Source organism: Myotis brandtii, unplaced genomic scaffold (genome assembly GCF_000412655.1).
Source record: "Myotis brandtii unplaced genomic scaffold, ASM41265v1 scaffold295, whole genome shotgun sequence".
NCBI lineage: Eukaryota > Metazoa > Chordata > Mammalia > Chiroptera > Vespertilionidae > Myotis > Myotis brandtii.
Genome location: NW_005361283.1, coordinates 393,091 through 412,977, shown reverse-complemented (window position 1 = coordinate 412,977; position 19,887 = coordinate 393,091). Strand labels below are relative to the sequence as shown.

General features: G+C 50.6%; 1 protein-coding gene across 1 annotated transcript in view; it reads left to right on the top strand.

Annotated features, from left to right (window-relative positions):
• ITGA2 (integrin, alpha 2 (CD49B, alpha 2 subunit of VLA-2 receptor)) overlaps positions 1 to 19,887 on the top strand; it is a 54,373-nt gene that overhangs the window by 16,590 nt on the left and 17,896 nt on the right. The window contains exons 5-17 of the mRNA XM_014542273.1: positions 62 to 176; positions 320 to 447; positions 3,336 to 3,484; positions 3,817 to 3,967; positions 4,454 to 4,619; positions 5,348 to 5,424; positions 6,723 to 6,861; positions 8,793 to 8,938; positions 10,759 to 10,902; positions 12,576 to 12,779; positions 13,918 to 14,054; positions 17,196 to 17,335; positions 17,925 to 18,076. Coding sequence (XP_014397759.1) covers positions 62 to 176; positions 320 to 447; positions 3,336 to 3,484; positions 3,817 to 3,967; positions 4,454 to 4,619; positions 5,348 to 5,424; positions 6,723 to 6,861; positions 8,793 to 8,938; positions 10,759 to 10,902; positions 12,576 to 12,779; positions 13,918 to 14,054; positions 17,196 to 17,335; positions 17,925 to 18,076 — 1,848 coding nt within the window. The remainder of the gene's footprint in view (positions 1 to 61; positions 177 to 319; positions 448 to 3,335; positions 3,485 to 3,816; positions 3,968 to 4,453; positions 4,620 to 5,347; positions 5,425 to 6,722; positions 6,862 to 8,792; positions 8,939 to 10,758; positions 10,903 to 12,575; positions 12,780 to 13,917; positions 14,055 to 17,195; positions 17,336 to 17,924; positions 18,077 to 19,887) is intronic.

Genomic DNA, 19,887 nt, shown 5'->3' with positions numbered 1-19,887 from the left:
CAGATGGGGAAGTGGGGGTCTAATGGTTTCCACGTTCTGTCACTGTTCTCGTTTTTTTCAGACATGCGGGCCCCTGTGGGCCCAGCAGTGCGGAAGTCAGTACTACACGACCGGGGTTTGTTCCGACGTCAGCCCCGACTTCCAGCTCTTGGGCAGCTTCTCACCGGCGTTGCAGAGTGAGTGAAGCGTGCGCGGCGGGCCCGGGCGGTGCCGCCATTCAAGGCAGGGAAACGTGTGGGCACCCCCGACCCCTCAGCTCTCGGTTACCGCTTCATTCTTAGTGACTTCCGAAATCTGTTTCTCCTCTTCCCCTGTGCAGCCTGCACTTCCTTCATTGACGTGGTGGTTGTGTGCGATGAATCAAACAGTATCTACCCCTGGGTGGCAGTAAAGAACTTTCTGGAAAAATTTGTGCAAGGCCTGGATATAGGCCCCTCGAAGACACAGGTACGGACGTCAATAACAAGTACTGTTAGGTGTGAAGTCTTCACCTTTGCATTTGCCAGATCCCCAGTTGACTGCACTCAATGCCGACCTTGAGAGTGAAATGCAACTTGTACTGCTTGCGTTATTCTGCGAGTCACTTCGCCCACTGCTGGTCTTTGAGCTGGGATCCTGTTTCTGACAGAGCGTCAGACATGGGGATACCATTTTAACCCTCTTTAGTTGCTTACTTTTTTCATCCTCTAACTCAAATTTATTAATGTATTTTAAAATCAGATATGTATCTTTCCTTTACACCTACTTGGACTGATAATGACTTTCTCTTTTTTACGCCTTGCTGCTACACAGTTATCCTGGAATTCTGGGATTTTTATAAACAAGTCTGTGGACAGCGTAATTCCACTTTATATTATGTTATGGTCTTTTATTATGTTTCATCTAGTCTTTTATCCAGTCTTCTCTCCTCCTACATAGGACAGGCTCTTCACTAACTTTGCGTGGTTCTCCGTGCTTTAAGGCAGCGGTCGCCACCCGGTGGTCTGCGGACACTGGTGGCCCGTGAGTTCCGAAAGGCTGGCGGCCGCTGCTGGAAGGAGTCTTGAATTTGCTTTTCCGTCTTCTGGGGACAGGAACCCAGAACTCAGGAGCAACACTTGCTGCTTCTGGAAAAGGAAATAGACCTTATTTTGAAAGTTCTGGGGGATTTTTCTTCCTTTCCTATTGGCTCTGCCACTCCGGGGTCATTCTGGTTGTAGCAGCCCATGGACCGCTGTCAGCGGGTTCCTGGACATCCCATTAGACCTCATCTCCTCAAACCTCCTGCTCAGCTCTCCCCTTCCTCACCCCGAAGCTCAGGGCCGGGTCCTGTCTTCTCATGTTAGACTCCTCGTTTTTGGGGGTCCTTCCCTCTCTCTCAGGCATTACAGTCTCTCCTAAAACCAGCCGTCGGTGCTATATTTTCTCCACCTCGTGAAAGTGCTGATGGAACTGAGCCCTCCAGGCCCCGCCCCTTCACCTTCCTGACACAGGACAGTGTGTCAGAGCCCCTGGGCCAGCGGCCTCTCACCGCCACTTCCTGCCCCGGGAGCCCCTGGCATCCAGGGCGATTTCGGTGCTGGGAACAAGGACAGTAAAAGAAGTGAAAAGAAGTGTTTGAGCCTCTTGATCTAAAGCAAGAGTGGGGAACCTTTTCTCTGCCAAGGACCATTTGGATGTTTATAACTCATTCTGGGGCCATAACAATTATCAACCTAAAAATTAGCTGCTCTATTCGGTGAAACATTTCATTAACTCACCCCGAAGGCCTTGGCTGGGCCAGGCCGGACGTTCCCCCCCCTGAGCTGAAGGATTAGGGTGGCGTGCCCAACGTCTGTTGAGAAGTTGTTCTGTCTCAGCGCTCAGATCAGACTCTGAAGGGCGTTTCTCTGAAGCCCAGAGGCTCCAGGCCACACACACAGGTCGCGTCTCAGACCTGAAGTGCGATGAGAGGAAATCCCGTGCAATAAACACAATGATCTGAAGTGACTGCATCGATTATGAGCAGTAATCACTTGTCTTGAATGCTTATTATTATTAAATATATTTTTTATTGATTTCAGAGAGGAAGGGAGAGGGAGGGAGAGATAGAAACATCAATTACCAGTATGAAAGAGAATCATCGATTGGCTGCCTCCTGCATCCCCCCACTGGGGATTGAGCCCGAAATCCAGGCTTAATGTGCCCTTGACTGGAATCGAACCTGGGACCCTTTAGTCTGCAGTCTGACGCTGTAGCCACCCAGCCAAACCAGCCAGGGCTTGAACGCTTATTCTTTGCTCATTATATAATTATCCTGAATTGATGAGATGGTCTCTCCCATCCACAGCTGCTCACAGTTATTTACATGTTTGCATCCATCATTAATTAAATGTTTTTATCACTTTTATCTTTCTGGTATGAATTTGATTGTAATATTTATCCACATTAAAGTACTGTAGGGCAGTGCTTAACATTTACAGCTATTTCTCCTGAGGACCAAATCGTACGCCATAACACATCGTCCTGCTTGTCGATCAGTGCTGTTGCTAAACACGTACAGCAAGCGCGTCAAACTCCAAGGCTACCACGGGCCACATAAGCAAGGTTTAAGTTCATGTGGGCCGCAAAAAAACAAAGGCTTCCATTTTCATAGAAACGTAGGTTTGTTTCGATAGAGACATGCTGAATGCAAAGGGCTGAAATAAACGAGTCATCGTTAACATAAAATAATAGAACATTTTAGTGAAAATTAAATATTTAATAAAAAATTAATAAATTTTTCTTGAACATTAACTTACCAGACACTGAATAACTGCACAAATTAATAAGCGTAATGCAAATAAACCTATTTTTCTTGTTCTCCGAAAGTGAATTATTTCCTCTTGCGCACACCAAACAAGTCAGTCCAAGACTAATGATGTGGCCATCGGCTGCTAAAATATTCGCTGCTAGTATTAGTGGAGGGAAATGGTGCGCCTGTGTGTAAGGCGCGTAAGGGTAATGAATGCAACACGATTATAGTAATCAGTCATTAGTGAATGTTGTAGTTCGTTATTAATAATTATGTATAACAGGATACTGTAAAAATTAAGTTATGAAATTTTTATTAAAACATTTCTTACCATTACATTGGCTGGGCCACAAAAATATTCGTTGTGGGCCGCATACGGCTGCGAGTTTGACATGCTTGACGTACTGCCTCCAACAGAGGAGTCATTTCACTGGAAGAAAAATAACTGTTCTTACAAAGTGGAAAATGGCTCCCTTAAGCTCTCAGCCACCATCTAAATGCACTTTGGATTTTCATTCTATTGGCCAAATAGAATGACTTCTAACTTACTGACCAGCGTTTGGGAACGTCTGCTCTCCCGCAGGTGGGGCTCATTCAGTATGCCAACGAGCCCCGAGTGGTGTTCAGCCTGAACACCTTCAAAACCAAAGCTGAGATGACTGCAGCCACATCCAGGACGGTCCAGAAGGGCGGGGACCTCACCAACACGTTCAAGGCCATTCAGTTCGCAAGGTGAGCCCCCACGCGATCGTGCCTGTGAGTGAGGAAAGGCAGAGAGAAGCAGTCACCTGCGCTCACACTTAGCTCAGGGATAGCAAAGAAGGAGAGGTCACGTATCCCGCAACGTACACGTGGGGAAGGCCGTAGGCCATGCCCGCCAGTGCCGGCCGGAGTTCCGCGTTCCTGTTCCCCTCCAGCTACAGGCAGGGCGCCCTTACCTGCTTCTCTGCCGACGGGAGAGACATGCTGAGTCCCCAGGTTATGCTCAGCGTGGTCGCAAGGCCGAGGACAGGGCCCATTGGAACGTCCTCGCTGCAGTGAGCCTGTCATTTGATCTGCCACAGAGACTCCGCTTACACGGCAGCTGCTGGCGGCCGGCCGGGCGCCACCAAGGTCATGGTGGTTGTCACCGACGGCGAGTCGCACGACGGCTCCATGCTGAAGGAGGTGATCGCGCAGTGCAACGAGGACAGCATCCGGCGGTTCGGCATCGCGGTGAGGCACTCCTCCCCTGTCGGTGGGGGTGGGGGTGGGGTGGGGGGTAAACGCTCCTCTATATCATCACCTCCCAAGGCCGCCTCCTCATGGCTCCCAACGCTTTACACAAAAAGAGATGTTTACCGTTTTTGCTTCTTAAATATATATTTTTTATTGATTTCAGAGAGAGAGAAGGAGAGAGAGAGCAACATCAATGATGAGAGAGAATCATGGATGGGCTGCCTCCTGCAAATCCCCCACTGGGGATCGAACCTGCAACCCGGGCCTGTGCCCTGACCGGGAATGGGGCCGGGGCCTCCTGGTTCACAGGTTGAACTCAGCCACTGAGCCACGCCGGCTGAGCGCCGTTTCTGCTCCTGCTGGTTCAGTCCTGTGGGTGTGGGGTGTGGATTACCTCTCCAGGGGGCCTGATCCTGGGGGTGCGAATAGGGAGGCAGAAGCACCACAGTTCTGACCTTTTCTCCCTCTCCCTCTGCGTTCAAGGTCCTCGGGTACTTAAACAGAAATGCCCTCGACACGAAAAACCTGATAAAAGAAATCAAAGCGATCGCCAGTGTCCCCACCGAGAGGTACTTCTTCAACGTGTCTGACGAAGCCGCGCTGCTGGAGAAGGCGGGCACCATCGGCGAGCACATCTTCAGCATCGAAGGTAACGCCCTCCCTCCCGCAGCCCCCGCCCGGCCCTTCCGGGACCTACCATCCTGTCCCCGCATCCTGCGTCCTGTGCTGCGAGTGCCCGCGCGTGTGCCTCGTGGGAAAAGAGCTCTGACAAATCAGTGAGAAAAGGAGGCGAAGGACATGACTAAGTCGTTTTTAAAAGATAAAACACAAATGGCCAGTAAACATAAGAAAGTAGTCCCAATGTCGGTAATTATTAAAAATCTGAATCGCAGCCCTGTTACTTGGTGTTTAAGAGATAACAAAGACTAGTCATGTTTAATTCTGGAGCGAGTATGGAGAAGCGGAGAAGCTCAGCTTATTGATCACATTGATCACGTGTGTAACACTTCCGGGGCGATTCAGCGATAGCTATTAAAATTGTAAATAGTTTTACCTTTTTGCACTGTAGTTTTTGTAATTGTAAAAGTTTTACTTTTGTACACTGTTATATAGTTTTTGAAATTCTTGAATTTGTTTACTAAGACATGTATACTTTTAAAATTAGAAAAACATAGTGTGGATTCCCACGTCTGTTGGAATACTTGTAGTGATTTGGCCACTCTGCCAGCCCGATATTTTTGATTGAACATCGGAGCATTGTGTGTGTGTGTATGTGTGTGTATGTGTGTGTGTGCGCGCGCGCATATATGTGTATGATTGAAAATTTCATTTAAAATGATTGACGGTGATGGAATTCTGGAAACTGTCACTTCCCAGGCACCGTGCAAGGAGGGGATAGCTTCCAGATGCAGATGGCCCAAGTGGGATTCAGCGCAGATTACTCTCCCGAAAAGGTGTGTATATCAGATGCCCGCCCGCCACCTGCCCTGGGCTGACCACCGAGGACGCTGCCGCCCGTGGGTCAGCAGTTCCCGCTCCCAGTCACAGTCCTGAGTTAGTTTCTTTTTTTTTTTTTTTTAAATATGGTTTTATTGATTTCAGAGAGAGAAAGGGAGAGGGAGAGAGAGACACATCAATGATGAGAGAGAATCATGGATCAGCTGCCTCCTGCACACCCCACACTGGGGATGTGCAACCTGGGCATGTGCCCTGACTGGGAATCGAACCGTGACCTCCTGGTTCATAGGTCGACGCTCACCACTGAGCACACCAGCCGGGCAGTCCTTGAGTTTCTTGGCGTCGCTGACTTGCCACCTAAAACACGAAGGTTCATCATGCCTCCCTTCCCTGTTTCACAGGGTTTTTTTGTTGTTGTTAATCCTCATCCGAGGATGTTTTTCTATGGATTTTTAGGGAGAGCAGAAGAGAGAGGGAAAGACAGAGAGAGAGACATCAATGTGAGAGAAACACATCGATTGGTTGCCTCCTGCACGCACCCCAACCAGGGCCCGGGCCGGGGAGGAGCCTGCAACCGAGGTACGTGCCCTTGACTGGAATCGAACCCGGGGCCCTTCAGTCCGCAGAGTTGCTTGTCTCCTCTGCCCTCCCCCCACCGGTGCTGACCTGTGGGAACTTCCTTACGCTGGATCCACTGGCTCAGCTACGGCACCTTTTGCACCTGTGCTATTTTCAAGTAGATGGAACAGGAGAGAAATGATGGAGGAACATTTGAGAAGGAGTCAAGGGGAAAGCTGAAAATAGAAGGGTCTGGATAGGGCCTCCCACGATGGGGGTTGGGGGGGGTGCGTGTTAGCAGCCAGTGGCCCCGACCTCCTTCCTCTATCAGCATCATTCCCCACCTCTCAGCTGCCTCATACCCAACCGTGAGCTTCTCTCATGAATCCCTGAGGCGAGAGGCTCCCTCTAACTGTTCAGCGTTTGCGATGTGGGCCTTTGAATGGAAATTTGAATATGGCTATGTGCTCCCCTGATTATAGCTCCTTAGAAAGATTTATTCATATAATGCCATACTCAGTAGAGCCCGAGCTAGCGTAGCCCATGGGGGGGCTTGCCCTCCAGCACAAACATGTTCAAACAACTCTGAGATATGTCAACACGTGTGTATGATCTCACTTCGCCGGGCTGAGTTTCCCCCCTTAAACCTGGACAGTGTATCCCCACGCTGTGCCTACGCTGAACTCTCACGCTTTAGAGGTGACGTGCTTTAACCCCCCCTTTCCCATGGTTTTAGGACGTCCTCACGCTGGGTGCAGTAGGGGCTTATGACTGGAGCGGGACCGTGGTTCAGCAGACGTCCAGCGGACACCTGATCTTCTCTAAACAAGCCTTTGACCAAATCCTGCAAGACAGAAACCACAGCTCCTACTTAGGTGAGGCAGGCAGGCCCACGTGGGCTGCACATGAAGGACCTCCCACTACACTAGCCCATGTGGAATCAGGACCGGTTCAGTCCTGGGCCTGTCACCTACTCATTATGTTTATTACACAACTAGAGGCCTGGTGCACGAAATTGGTGCACTCAGGGGGGGTCCTTCAGCCCGGCCTGCACCCTCTTGCAGTCCGGGAGCCTTTGGGGGATGTCCCACTGACAGCTTAGGCCCACTTCCCACAGGGAGCGGGCCTAAGCTGTCAGTCGGACATTCTTAAACCTGTTGCCACTTGGAGTTAGAGATGGTCATTCACTGATTCTAGCAAATGAATGTACTCTTACCTGTAGCCTGTTTTATGTGAGTGCCTGGTTAGCACCTGGACAGAATCATTGGGGCCCCCAGTCAGCCAGCAGAAGGTAGCCACATGGAGACTCAGATTCTGACTAGCCCCTCTTACATCTCTTCTTCCTTCTTCCCTTTATCTCCCTTTTCTCAATTGTGCACTATAAAGTAGTTCCTAGAGATGTGTGTGTGTGTGTGTGTGTGTGTGTGTGTATGTTTGCTAATCAGTAAAATAACAAAACAAATAAAACCAAAAACATTTCGGTGATCAACATAGGACTGGCAAGTAAGGACATTGACACATACTAGAGGCCCAGTGCACGAGATTTGTGCACTCGGGGGTGAGGGGGTCCCCTCAGCCCGGCCTGTGCCCTCTTGCAGTCCGGGAGCCCTCAGGGGATGTCCAACTGACAGCTGGTGGGCCTAAGCTGTCAGTTGGACATCCTTAGCGCTGCCATCACTGCTGTGCTCACCAGCTGTGAGCCGTGAGCCTGGCTTCTGGCTGAGCAGTGTTCCCCCTGTGGGAGCGCACTGACCACCAGGGGGCAGCTCCTGTGTTGAGCGTCTGCCCCTTGGTGATCAGTGTATGTCATAGTGACCAGTCGTTCCCCCATTTGGTTGATTTGCATATTAGCCTTTTATTATATAGTATGTTTATATTCCCTTTCTGCCAATCAGGCCTTCACCGTAACTGCTAAGGAAACCTGTATTGTACCCGCCAATCCCTTGCGGCTGACCAAGTGGTTGTTATTCCTGTGACACAGTTATTTCTCCAAAATGGAAATGGTTCCTAAGAGCCAGTGCTCAGTGACAGTCTGATAAAAATGAGAGTTCTTAGTCTGTCTTTCCTGGAATAAGCAGCCATGGATTTTGAACACTTACTAGGGGATAGTTCCTGAGCTGCTGACTCTATCGACGTGAACATTAAAGTCCTTCCAAAACCCCCCGAGGGAAGCTTAGGGTCCCCACTGTACGGTTAGAGCCAAGGAGGGTCATGGTTTGCCTAAAGGTGAACAACACAGTAAGAGGTGGATCCAGAATTCAAAGCGGGGACTCCAAAGCCCGTGTTCTTTCCACTCCGCAACTTTCCCTTTTTAAAAACATACATATTTTTATTGATTTCAGAGAGGAAGAGATAGAGACATCAGTGAAGAGAGAGAATCATTGATCGGCTGCCTCCTGCACGTCCCCTACTGGGGATGGAGCCTATAACCGGGCATGTGCCCTTGACCGGAATCAAACCCAGAACCCTTCAGTCCGCAGGCCAGTGCTCTATCCACCGAGCAAACCTGCTGGGGCTGCAACATTACCTTTTAAATCCACCTAGTGACTCACAAAGAAAGCTGTTGAGGGCCAGGTTCATGACTGGCTGATGGGGCAACCAGAATCTCGGGTCGGCTTCATGGGTAGACGCCCACTACTCGGGGCAGTGCTGCTGGTCAGAGGGCGGGAGCAGGCCACCTTGGAAACAGGAAGATGGGCCCTGAGTGACATGCTCAGGTCGGAGAAAGGGCTCAGCCGCTCCCCCAGCTCCGTCAGCCTGTGGGGCCCAGCCTGTCCGTGGTACCCACCATCTCCTTCTCTCCCAGGTTACTCGGTGGCGGCCATCTCTACTGGAAAAGGGGTCCACTTTGTCGCGGGCGCCCCGCGGGCGAATTACACGGGCCAGATAGTGCTGTACAGTGTTAATGAGAACGGCAATGTCACGGTGATTCAGGCTCACAGAGGCGACCAGGTAAAGTCATTGCTCAGCAGGTGAAGTGAATTTCAGGGACAGCGGGGGCGGGTGGGGAGTTGGGGGGGAAACTACCGTTTATTGAGAGCCTGCCCCCCGGTGGCTCTGGCATCTGCCTTTACTTGAATATTCCTGAAATCTTCTCAATCCTGAGGCCGGCCCGGTCCTTTGACAGGAGACTGACTCTCTTTCTAGGTCACAACTTCCATGGGGTTGAGCTGTCATTCAGACCCAGTCCTGGGGGTGCTGCAAAGGCTGTGCTGTTTGGCTACTTCCCACTCCATATGTTTTTAATTTTTTTTCCATTTATTTTTTAAAATACATTTTTTATTGATCTCAGAGAGGAAGGGAGAGGGAGAGAGAAACATCGATGATGGGAGAGAATCATTGATTGGCTGCCTCCTGCACGCCCCCTACTGGGGATGGAGCCTGCAACCCGGGCATGTGCCCTTGACCGGAATTGAACTGGGACCTCCTGGTTCACACTAGTATGTTGATGCTCAACCACTGAGCCACGCCGGCTGGACCCCACGCCGTATTTTTGACGCCCGGATTGGTAAGGCCGTGATGCCAGCACCTAACCGCCGCTTGGAGGCGACCCCGCTGGGAGCCGAGGGTTCGGAGAGAGAGTGACAGGGGAGTGGCTGCTGTGGCTCTGACTCGCTGGGTGGAGAGCAGCTCTCCTTCCTGCCGCTCTCCTCTGGCGGGGGCCAGTCTCGGGGTCAGAAACGGGCATGACTGTCCCAGTGGTGCCCACGGGGCCCGGGTCAGCCGGGAGATCGCGTGGCCTCACTGGGCATCTCTGACCTCGGGGAGGCACCTGGTTGAGATGAGAGCACGGTTCTCGACACCCAGCGGGCGTTCTGTCCCCCGAGGCGGAGAAATGACTCTCCACAGTCTCCCCTCTCGGGGTTCGGTCTGACCCCACTGTCGGCTTCCCCGGAAAAAGAAGACTCGGCCTTCCACCTCCGGGACCCAAACCAGCCGTGGTCACTTCCCTTCCCTCCTCTCTGCTGCTTCGTAAAAGGGTGCTTTTATTTTGAGAAAAACAAAACAATGAAAGCGCAACGAAAGGAATCATTTCTTTTTATTTCCAAATCCTTCCAAGGTACACACAGCGACGCGCGTTGAGCAATGGTTGGATGAGATGAACATTCAAACCCTCAGCCTCTTTCACTTCACGTTCTCTCGCCCTAACCCTCCGGGCCCCGTCTCTGCAGCCATCCGTCCTCTGTCCCAGACCTGACCGCGGCCCGTCCATCACCCAGGCTTCCCTGCTCCACTTGGAAACTCCTTGGCGGCTCCTGAGATGCAATTCATACGACACTCATCTTTCTAAGCCACCCTGGCTCCCAGCACTCGCTCACTCACTCAATATTTGGCACTTTCCTGCATTGCAACATATTTTCCATGGGAGCACAGCATTCGTTCCACCTCTCTCTTCTCCTCCCCCTTTCTCCGTAACACACCCTTATGCCTCTAAGTGTGGTCTCTGACCCCCAGCAGCAGACACACCTGGCGTGTTAATAAAAATGCCGTCTTCTGGACCACTCCCTAGGCCTGGCCTCAGCATCTCTGGAAATGGGCCTCAGGAATCTGTATTTTTAAAGATGTTTTCTTGGTGATTCGGGGGCACCCTGCACTTTAGATGGTGCCACAGGCTGAGGGCAGGGGCTGTGTCATCCATCTTTACGTCCCTAGCACTTGGCAGGGAGTAAGCACTCACCCTCAGCTGTCGAATGAGTAAATAAAAGTCCAGCGTCACACGAGGCGCATTGGGGTCCCGGGAAGCCTCAGGCTGACCTGCTTCATCGCTGCAGATCGGCTCCTACTTTGGAAGCGTGCTCTGCTCCGTGGATGTGGACAAGGACGGCGTGACCGACGTGCTCCTGGTGGGTGCGCCCATGTTCATGAACGACCTGAAGAAAGAGGAGGGAAAAGTCTACCTGTTCACCATCACGAAGGTACACGGATGCTGACGCGGACTTAGTTTAATGTGGATTAGTATCGGTCAGTAAAAGGTAGCCTGCCCTTTTGCATTTGGTTAAAATGCAAAGTCTATTATTGAAGGATGATTTTCATGTATGGTGTGTTTCTGTTTCATTATTGGGAGGATGTCACCGTTCAGTTATGATTTTTAAAATCCCATGAACCGAGAACCTAACCTAGAGGTTACTGTGCACTGACATTTTCCATGAGATTTTTAAAATCCCATGAACCGAGAACCTAACCTAGAGCTTACTTACTGTGCACTGACATTTTCCATGAAGTCTTTGCATAGATGTTCTCTTACGCATGAAGTGGTAAATGCATATCGTTTTTAAACACACACAAACACCTGAGTATGTCCCCAGTGTCCTCTCCAATTCTTCTTTTTTGCTGTAAAGAGATCACAATAACAGCTCAAAACTGTCCTGTGGACTTTTACAGTGAAATAGACAAATGGACCAGCCCCTTGGGAACCCCCTAGAACCCTGGATGCTTTGCACATCAGCCGCCAGGAAATTCCATTGCTTAGTGTAACGGTTCGGTATACATCCAACTCCCGAACTTTCCAGTCCTTGCACATCAAACGTAGCTCGCGCCAACATGGAAAATCCGTCTTTCCAGCTGGTGGGCTGAACCCTCTAAATCTATGCACATAAATACAGGGTCAGAGAAACTCCGATGGCCACAGAGGGGGAGGGGTGGGCAAGAGACGCTGATGTGAGCACAGTGAGTGTTATGTTTAGCTGTTGTGATATTTTGTCCTCCCTGATTTATTTAAATTAATGCAAAAACTAGCCCTTCAACAGAAGCAAGTGAAACTATTCTAAAGCACATGAAGAACGCAGAACTGAGCATCCAGTAAGGAAGGGACAGAGCTACGTGCTTTCCCAGGTCCCAGATGCGTAGCTGTTCCTTGCTGGCCAGCTCTTCTGAATGATCATTAATGGCTGCAAGTGAGACCAGCTCCTAATAGTTCATCAAACTTGGTGACAGGCAGATTTCTGGACGAGTGTGATCGAGGGGAAACCAGCACCCCTGGTTTCTGGTGAGGAGCGTGGCTTTCTTGTGAGGCCATGAAATACTCCCATTCTTGATTTCAAAATCTGAAGAAGCAACTGCGTCTTTTACAAGGAAAAGTCTTTTCTTTGGGCTGAACTGCTCGGTGTTTCTTACACTGGGATATGAATGATCTCGTTTTTCACTTTCTGTGCCATGAAAATTATGCCACGGTTCAGTAATTTTTTCCGTAAAGGTCTAAATTAAGATCTTGCTTTTTATTTTGTCTCCACCTTAATTTTATTCAAAATATTAATAGGTTTTCACCAAAAAAAATTTTTTTAAATCAAAGGTATAGAAAAAGGTTACAATATAACATGAAGGAAAAGAGGAGATAGAGGAATGGGTACCTTTATGTAGGTTGTGTTGCTAAAGAGAATCGTCCCCTCGCACCTCGCTTTATGAGCAGATTCCTATGACCTTGCTTACAAAAATTCTTATTTATAATTCTGATCGTAAGGGGAGGGTTTTAAATTCTAGGTTTCCAACACTCTCCCCTTACCCGTTTGCAAGTGGGCGTGGCCATCGCTGGCTGTGAATTGTAATTGTGAGGCTGTGGGATTCGCTGTACTCACCCCCTCCCCTTCTCCAGGGCATTTTGAACTGGCACCAGTTCCTGGAAGGCCCCGAGGGCGTGGAAAACTCGAGGTTCGGCTCCGCGATCGCTGCGCTCTCGGACATCAACATGGACGGCTTCAATGACGTGATCGTCGGGTCGCCCCTGGAGCATCAGAACGCGGGAGCCGTGTACATCTACAATGGCCACAGCCGCACCGTCCGCACCAGGTTCTCCCAGGTAACCCGGCGGCCAAGGTGATGTGTACACAGGGGCATCACCGTGCCCGGCTGGGGAGGAGCGTGGGGACCATCCATGCCGCCTTCTCCTCTTGGAACTATTCACTCACTCAGTAAACATGTAGGGAGCGGCTACAGCATGCCAGGGCTGTCCTAGACTGCGGTGATGTCGCGAAGGAAGGACAGACAAAGCTCTGCTCTTCACGGAGGGGGCAGAGGAAAGATAAGATAAATACGATAGTTTTCCAGGTAGTAGTCAATGACAAGGAGTTTTTTAATGAAATGGGAATGAATTTTCAGGGATGAGGGTGACCCGGGAGGCCTCGATGGGAAGGCAGCTTTTAGTAGAGCAGTGGTCGGCAAACTCATTAGTGAACAGAGCCAAATATCAACAGCACAACGATTGAAATTTCTTTTGAGAGCCAAATTTTTTAAACTTAAACTGTACAGGTAGGTACATTGTTACTAACTTAATTAGGGTACTCCTAAGCTGGCCTTTGCTAAAAACATCCTCAATCTGATTGAGGTACGTTCGCTGAGGTCGACCCCTTCCAACTCTCCCATCCACACTTGTCTTGTATACTTGTTTCGTCTGTCTCCTTTCGTTCATCCTCTCTGTATGTCCAAACCATCTCAACATACCTTTCTCAATCCTCGACACTCCATCTTCTTTCACTCCACAATGTTCCCTAAAATTAACTTAATAAACTTTACTTAAAGTTTTAAGTCAACTTTGCACTGTACGTGCGCCCACACGTGGTATTTTGTGGAAGAGCCACACTCAAGGGGCCAAGGAGCTGCATGTGGCTTGCGAGTCACGGTTTGCCGACCACTGGAGGTGAGGGAGGATGGGAATTGGGACCTGAACTTGCGTCAGCTCCTGCCCAGGCCACCGGTCCTTCACTGCTTCATGCTGGTTTGTGGTTTTATGGGAAAAGATTCATGCTGTTTCTCTGATGAAAGTGTGGCTGCAAGAAGGATAAAACAGTCAGATGAGATTGAAAGTCAATGGTGTTTTATGGAGAATAAGGCAACCTGGGAAGAGGCTGTGTGGAGAATATGACAGTGCCGCGTAGAAGGTGCCTTTTTCCGTTCCAATTGTCGTGCCCTATAATTGCATGTCCAATGTGCCCTTTCAGAAAATCCTGGGTTCCGACCGGGCCTTCCGGAGCCGGCTCCAGTACTTCGGGAGGTCCTTGGACGGCTATGGAGACCTAAATGGGGATTCCATCACTGATGTGTCCATTGGTGCCTTTGGACAAGTTGTTCAGCTCTGGTGAGTGAGTGAGGCCAACACAGAGCAGCTAATAAAGCAGGGCCAGTGCAGTTGGGCAGATCGCTCTGCGGGGCCTGCAGAAGGGCCTCGTGCTGGTCCAGATCTCCCTGCTGGTCCTCAGAAGGGCCGTGTGCTGGTCCAGATCTCCCTGCTGGTCCTCAGAAGGGCCGTGTGCTGGTCCAGATCTCCCTGCTGGTCCTCAGAAGGGCCATGTGCTGGTCCAGATCTCCCTGCTGGTCCTCAGAAGGGCCACGTGCTGGTCCAGATCTCCCTGGTGGTCCTCAGAAGGGCCACGTGCATTATCTAAGACTCCAGGGCACTGGTTTTTGTAAAGGAAGGACCGCTCCAGATCTCCCTGCTGGTCCTCAGAAGGGCCATGTGCATTACCTAAGACTCCAGGGCACTGGTTTTTGTAAAGAAGGACTGGCTTCCCTGGTGGGAGAAAAAAACATTTGCTTCCCATTAGAATCCAGCGTCTCTTCTCTGTGGCGAGAAGGGCATGGGAATGGTCGCCAGGGTGTTGGGGAAGATTGTCTCCAAGGGGCCCTTGCTGGCTCCCAGCAGGAAGCTTCATGAGATGCCCGAACCAGACTGAGCGCTCGGACCGCACTGCAGCTCCGCGTGCGGTTAAGAGGCACCACTTAGAACCATCCCTCATGAACAGGAAGCCATTGTGTCGGTTTAGTGGCCCCTCGTTGAACCAGTGGGAGCTGAAGAGCAGGAACAATAAGGGATTCAAGTGCCATGCGGTTCAAGGACAAAAATAAATGTATGGGGCTGGTGAGGGAATGGAACCAGAGAGAAATGGAGAATTTCATCAAGAGTTCCCAAGAAGATACAGTTCAACCATTCATTCACTTGTTTCTGTAGGGAATTGTGCTTTAAATGTCCAAATATGTCAGGAACAGAAAAGCTACACATTGATGTTGTGCTGTTTCTGAGTTTAATGACACTACAGTATCTCACTCGTGCTTTCAAAAAACAAAATGCAGTGTCTTCATGAAATCTTTATATGGAAAAATAAGACTGAAGGATTACATTTAAGACGTTAAAAATAAGAAAATATATTTACTGAATAAAACCAGTTAAAACCAGTTAAGAGTAACATACTATTGGAAAAATACAAGGTGTGATAACATAATTATATGACTAATTTTTTAAAATATATTTTTATTGATTTCAGAGAGGAAGGGAGAGGGAGAGAGATAGAAACATCAATGATGAGAGAGAATCATCGATTGGCTGCCTCCTGCACACTCCCCACCGGGGACCGATCCTGCAACCCGGGCATGTACCCAGACCAGGAATTGAACCATGACCTCCTGGCTCATAGGTTGACACCCAACCACTGAGCCACACCGGCTGGTCTATAGGACTGATTTTCCCCCCAATATTTCTTTTGGAAGGGAGAGGGAGAGAGAGATAGAAACATCCATGATGAGAGAGAATCACTGCACAACCCCTACTGGGGATTGAGCCCGCAACCCGGGCATGTGTCCTTGACCAGAATCGAACCCCGGACCTTTCAGTCTGCAGGCTGACGCTCTATCCTCTGAGCCAAACCAGCTAGGACTATATGACTGATTTTTAAACAGTAAGCAATTACACCTCAGTGAACTTGACCGTGCCCATCTTGGCGGGCAGCATCCCTGATGGGCTATATCCTTGCTCTGCTATGACACTCCCTTTAGTGTAGTCAGTGATGGCCAAACCTTTTCCTTGGAAGGTGAATTGATTCTTCAAAACAGTCAAGACACATGAAATCAATTATTGACATTCAGCCAAAGTAGGTTAGTGCCATTTTTCCTTCAAGTGCCGAGACTGGCTTTTCTGGGCGACTTCCTGAGAATAAGTTTCAGAAAACAAGTTTCCAGAATCTCTGAAATCAGTGCCCTCTCTCCTGGGAGAAATGCTCAGCTTCTCCAGCAGACGGACCCACAGAAAACCCGCTCCTGGGCCGCGTGGGCCCTGAGGTCCGTGGCCACGCTGCCTCTGCTACGTGGCCTTCTGTGCCTGCTTGTCAGGGGCCTGGGACAGGCATGATTCATGATCGACGCACCTTCCAATGGACTCAAGTCCTGAAATGGAAAGAACATGTTTTCTGTATCTTCTTGTAGTACTTTTAGGAACAGGGAATTTTTAAAAATATATTTCATGGATTTTTTACAGAGTAAGGGAGAGAGATAGAGAGTTAGAAACATCAATGAGAGAGAAACATCGATCAGCTGCCTCCTGCACACCCCCCACAGGGGATACACCTGCAACCAAGGTACATGCCCTTGACCGGAATCGAACCTGGGACCCTTGAGTCCGCAGGCCGACGCTCTACCCACTGAGCCAAACCGGTCAGGGCAACAGGGAATTTTTTGGTTTCTACTGGCTGCTTTGTCAATAGTCAAGGTGTGCCCAAGGGGTCACATGATGACCTACAAATTCCACTGCCCAGGGGCTGAGGAGACCACAGGTTCTAATTGCTCCCCTGCTATTGTTTCTCACTGACTGACTCAGCACACTGGCCGGTTTCCAGCCTCCTCGTGCCTCAGACGTCTTCACTGACAAGTGGAGATGGTATGTGTCCCACCCACGTCACAGGAGTGGTGCAGAAGCAAGAGGCGGTGCGTGTGGGAAAGGCCCTCAGACGCCCAAAGGGCAGAGGCTGAGCCCGCAGCCCCTGCCTGAGGTGACCTCCTCCCAGTTCCCGGCATCAGGCTAATTGCCAGCATCGTGGTCACATGCCATGCTGTCAGGATCGCTGCCAGTCACTGAGGCAACAGGAAACCGCCACCAGCACACACCTCAGCCCTGTCTCCCCCCCCTGCTACCCCACCTCCTATCTTTATGAGAAAAATGAATGTCACTGCGTCCAGCAGGACAGGACCGTGTGCCCCTCTGCAGAGAGCCTGCAGACTCGGGCCCGTGCTCACGCGTGCACTCATTAAACCAACACTGTTAATGATGACTGTGCTGGTGCCACGGTCACAAACAGGAAACATCGTCCCCGCGCCAGCTCAGAGCTTTCCATCTGAGCGCTGCCAGGTGCCAGATGGAGCGGGAAGTGGGGGGGGGTGACTGGACCCTGTGAAGTTAGCACACCTGTACTTGGCGGTCTGTCCATCTGTATGTCCCCACTGTGTCTTTCAGGTCGCAGAGCATTGCTGATGTGTCTGTAGACGCTTCGTTCACACCAGAAAAAATCATCTTGTCCAACAAGAATGCGGAGATCCGCCTCAAGCTCTGCCTGTGGGCGAAGTTCCGGCCCGCCATGCCAAGCAGCCGCGTGGGTGAGTGGGGCTGCGATCATTTGAGCAGGGTTGCTCCTCCTCATTGCGTTACTTTCAATATTTTAAAAGTTGACTTGACTTCCAAAAACATTCGTTATACAGGTTACCTTTAAAATATCTATTAGAAATGTTGTATAACTTTTCTTGCTCCAGTGACTTCAGGAGGTTAACAAAGATGGATAAAATGTAAGAGGATCAGTGAACTAAAAAAAAGCGGTAAAAATAACGCAAAGGAAAAGCAGTGTCCAGCTGTGGGCACTCAATAACTGTGTCTTTCCTTTTCGCATCATCGTGTTACGAATGATGTTTGGAAACCAAAGTGTGAGGGAGTAAGTTGGCCAGTCCCACTCAGAGGTTCCCGGGGGACACGCCCACTTTCCTTCCCCTGCGTCCAGCCACGGTCACACACATCCCACCAGAGCTAGCGTCACGGCTGCCCTGGGCCGTCCATGGCTCACAGCCCATCAACGTACAAGCCGCTTTCACATTTCCTCGAAGTCAGAGACTTCACCCAGTAAGACACAATAAGACAGGGACGCTTTTTCCTTTGAAGGTTTTTGTCGTAACGTTTTTATGGTTTTTATCACAGCCATTACCTATAACATCACCATCGACGCGGACCTGTACTCGTCCCGCGTGACCTCCAGGGGGCTGTTTAAGGAGAACAGCGACCGTTACCTGCAGAAGGACGCCGTCGTCGGTCCAGGACAGACTTGCTCTGAGTTCGCCATCCACATACAGGTGAGGGTCCCCTCAGCCCCTCCCTCCCTGGGGCCTAGTAAACGGTGAAAATCCAAAAGGGAGACTTAGGAGCCAGAAAACGCTCGCCTTGCTAACGCACGCTTTTCTTTTCTGGCAACAGGACGCCTGTCTCCTTCGTTAACGTGTACGGTCACGGGCCGTTCCTCAGTTAGGGGCGCTACATTTTATTTGGGGTTGCAGTTAATGGGCTAAATAGAAAACCCTCAAAGACGCCGGGGACAGAGTGCTTTATAAGACGGTCAACAGGGAGAACGCAAAGTTGACAGGAAATTTTATGTGGACATTTTCCTCTCGGGAAAGTTGCGTTCCTTTTTTTTTTTTTTTTAAAGCCACTGGCTTTTTAAAAAATTATTATTGATTTTTTACAGAGAGGAAGGGAGTAGGTGAGAGTTAGAAACATCAATGAGAGAGAAACATCGATCAGCTGCCTCCTGCACACTCCCTACTGGGGATGTGCCCGCAACCAAGGTACATGCCCTTGACCGGAATCGAACCCGGGACCCTTCAGTCCACAGGCCGATGCTCTATCCACTGAGCCAAAGCGGTCCGGGCAGTTGCGTTCCTTTTTAAGAAACCGAAGAGAACCATCGCACTTGGGTTTTTCGCTGGTGGATGAAGTTCACGGGGGTGAAGGATGGCAAGGCATCAGGGCAAAAGGGTGAGCTCTACTCTCAGGCCAAAGTGACTCCCGTCCAAATGGAGTCTGACGGTCTCCCAGGGAGGAAATGTGTTTCTCCGAGAAAACTCCCAGCAGGAACTTTGTTTTATTAATTACAGGGCCCTTTCCCCGTAGAAACCACATCATGGAATCTGAGAGTGTACTTTCCTCAGGACGCTGTTAAGAACTTTTCTGGAAATGTGGTTCCCGGGGTGTAAGAGGCATCGGGGTTGCCCAGGGAACTGTTACGGAACGCGTGTTCTGGGTCCTCGCCGCCAGCCTCGGGGGGTTGAGGGTCCAGGGCACACGCAGGGCGAAGGGGCCCAGGTACTCCTGGTGCAGCCGGTGATGCAGAGACCACGTCTCGGGAAAGGCCACGTGTAGACGCTGAAAAGCATACAATGGATGCTCGGATGCATGCACATGGGTTGTTTGTTGTTCAAGTTGAAGGTTACGTATTCGCCAAGGCCTGGCCTTTTGTTGTTGAGGGACCAACTGTGCCGCCCATTTATGGAATGACAGCTGGAACCACATAATGAGCTGAATGGCGGCTCATACTGAACACGTGGCCCATGGGGTGGGGGGGGGAGGGGCGGTGAGGCGGCCAGGCTGTCGGGTGGAAGTCCTGGTGGTTCCCCCGTGCACCTGTGGGGATCGCAGGGCCGGGCCGGGCCCTCGGCCGGGAGACGCTGTCCAGTTCAGTCCTCACGGGCCCCGCCATGTGCCAGGCCCCAAGGGGCCGCGAGGACTGACTGCAGCCTGGGATGGGTAAGTGGTAACAGGCCCGCTGGGGAGGGGGCACACCCCGTGTCCAGCGCTCACCGTCTGCTCCTCGTTCTTTCCTGAGAACCGAGTGTGGGGGGGGGATCTGCGTGAGGACCGCTAGGTGACACTCCCACCCTGTCCTGGCGTTTGTACATTTTCCACTAGACGGGGCGTCTCAAAGCCAAGTGCCTGGCCCTAACAGGTTTGACTCAGTGGATAGAGCGTCGGCCTGCGAACTCAAGGGTCCCAGGTTCAATTCCGGTCAAGGGCATGTACCTTGGTTGCGGGCACATCCCCAGTAGGGAGTGTGCAGGAGGCAGCTGATCGATGTTTCTCTCTCATTGATGTTTCTAACTCTCTATCCCTC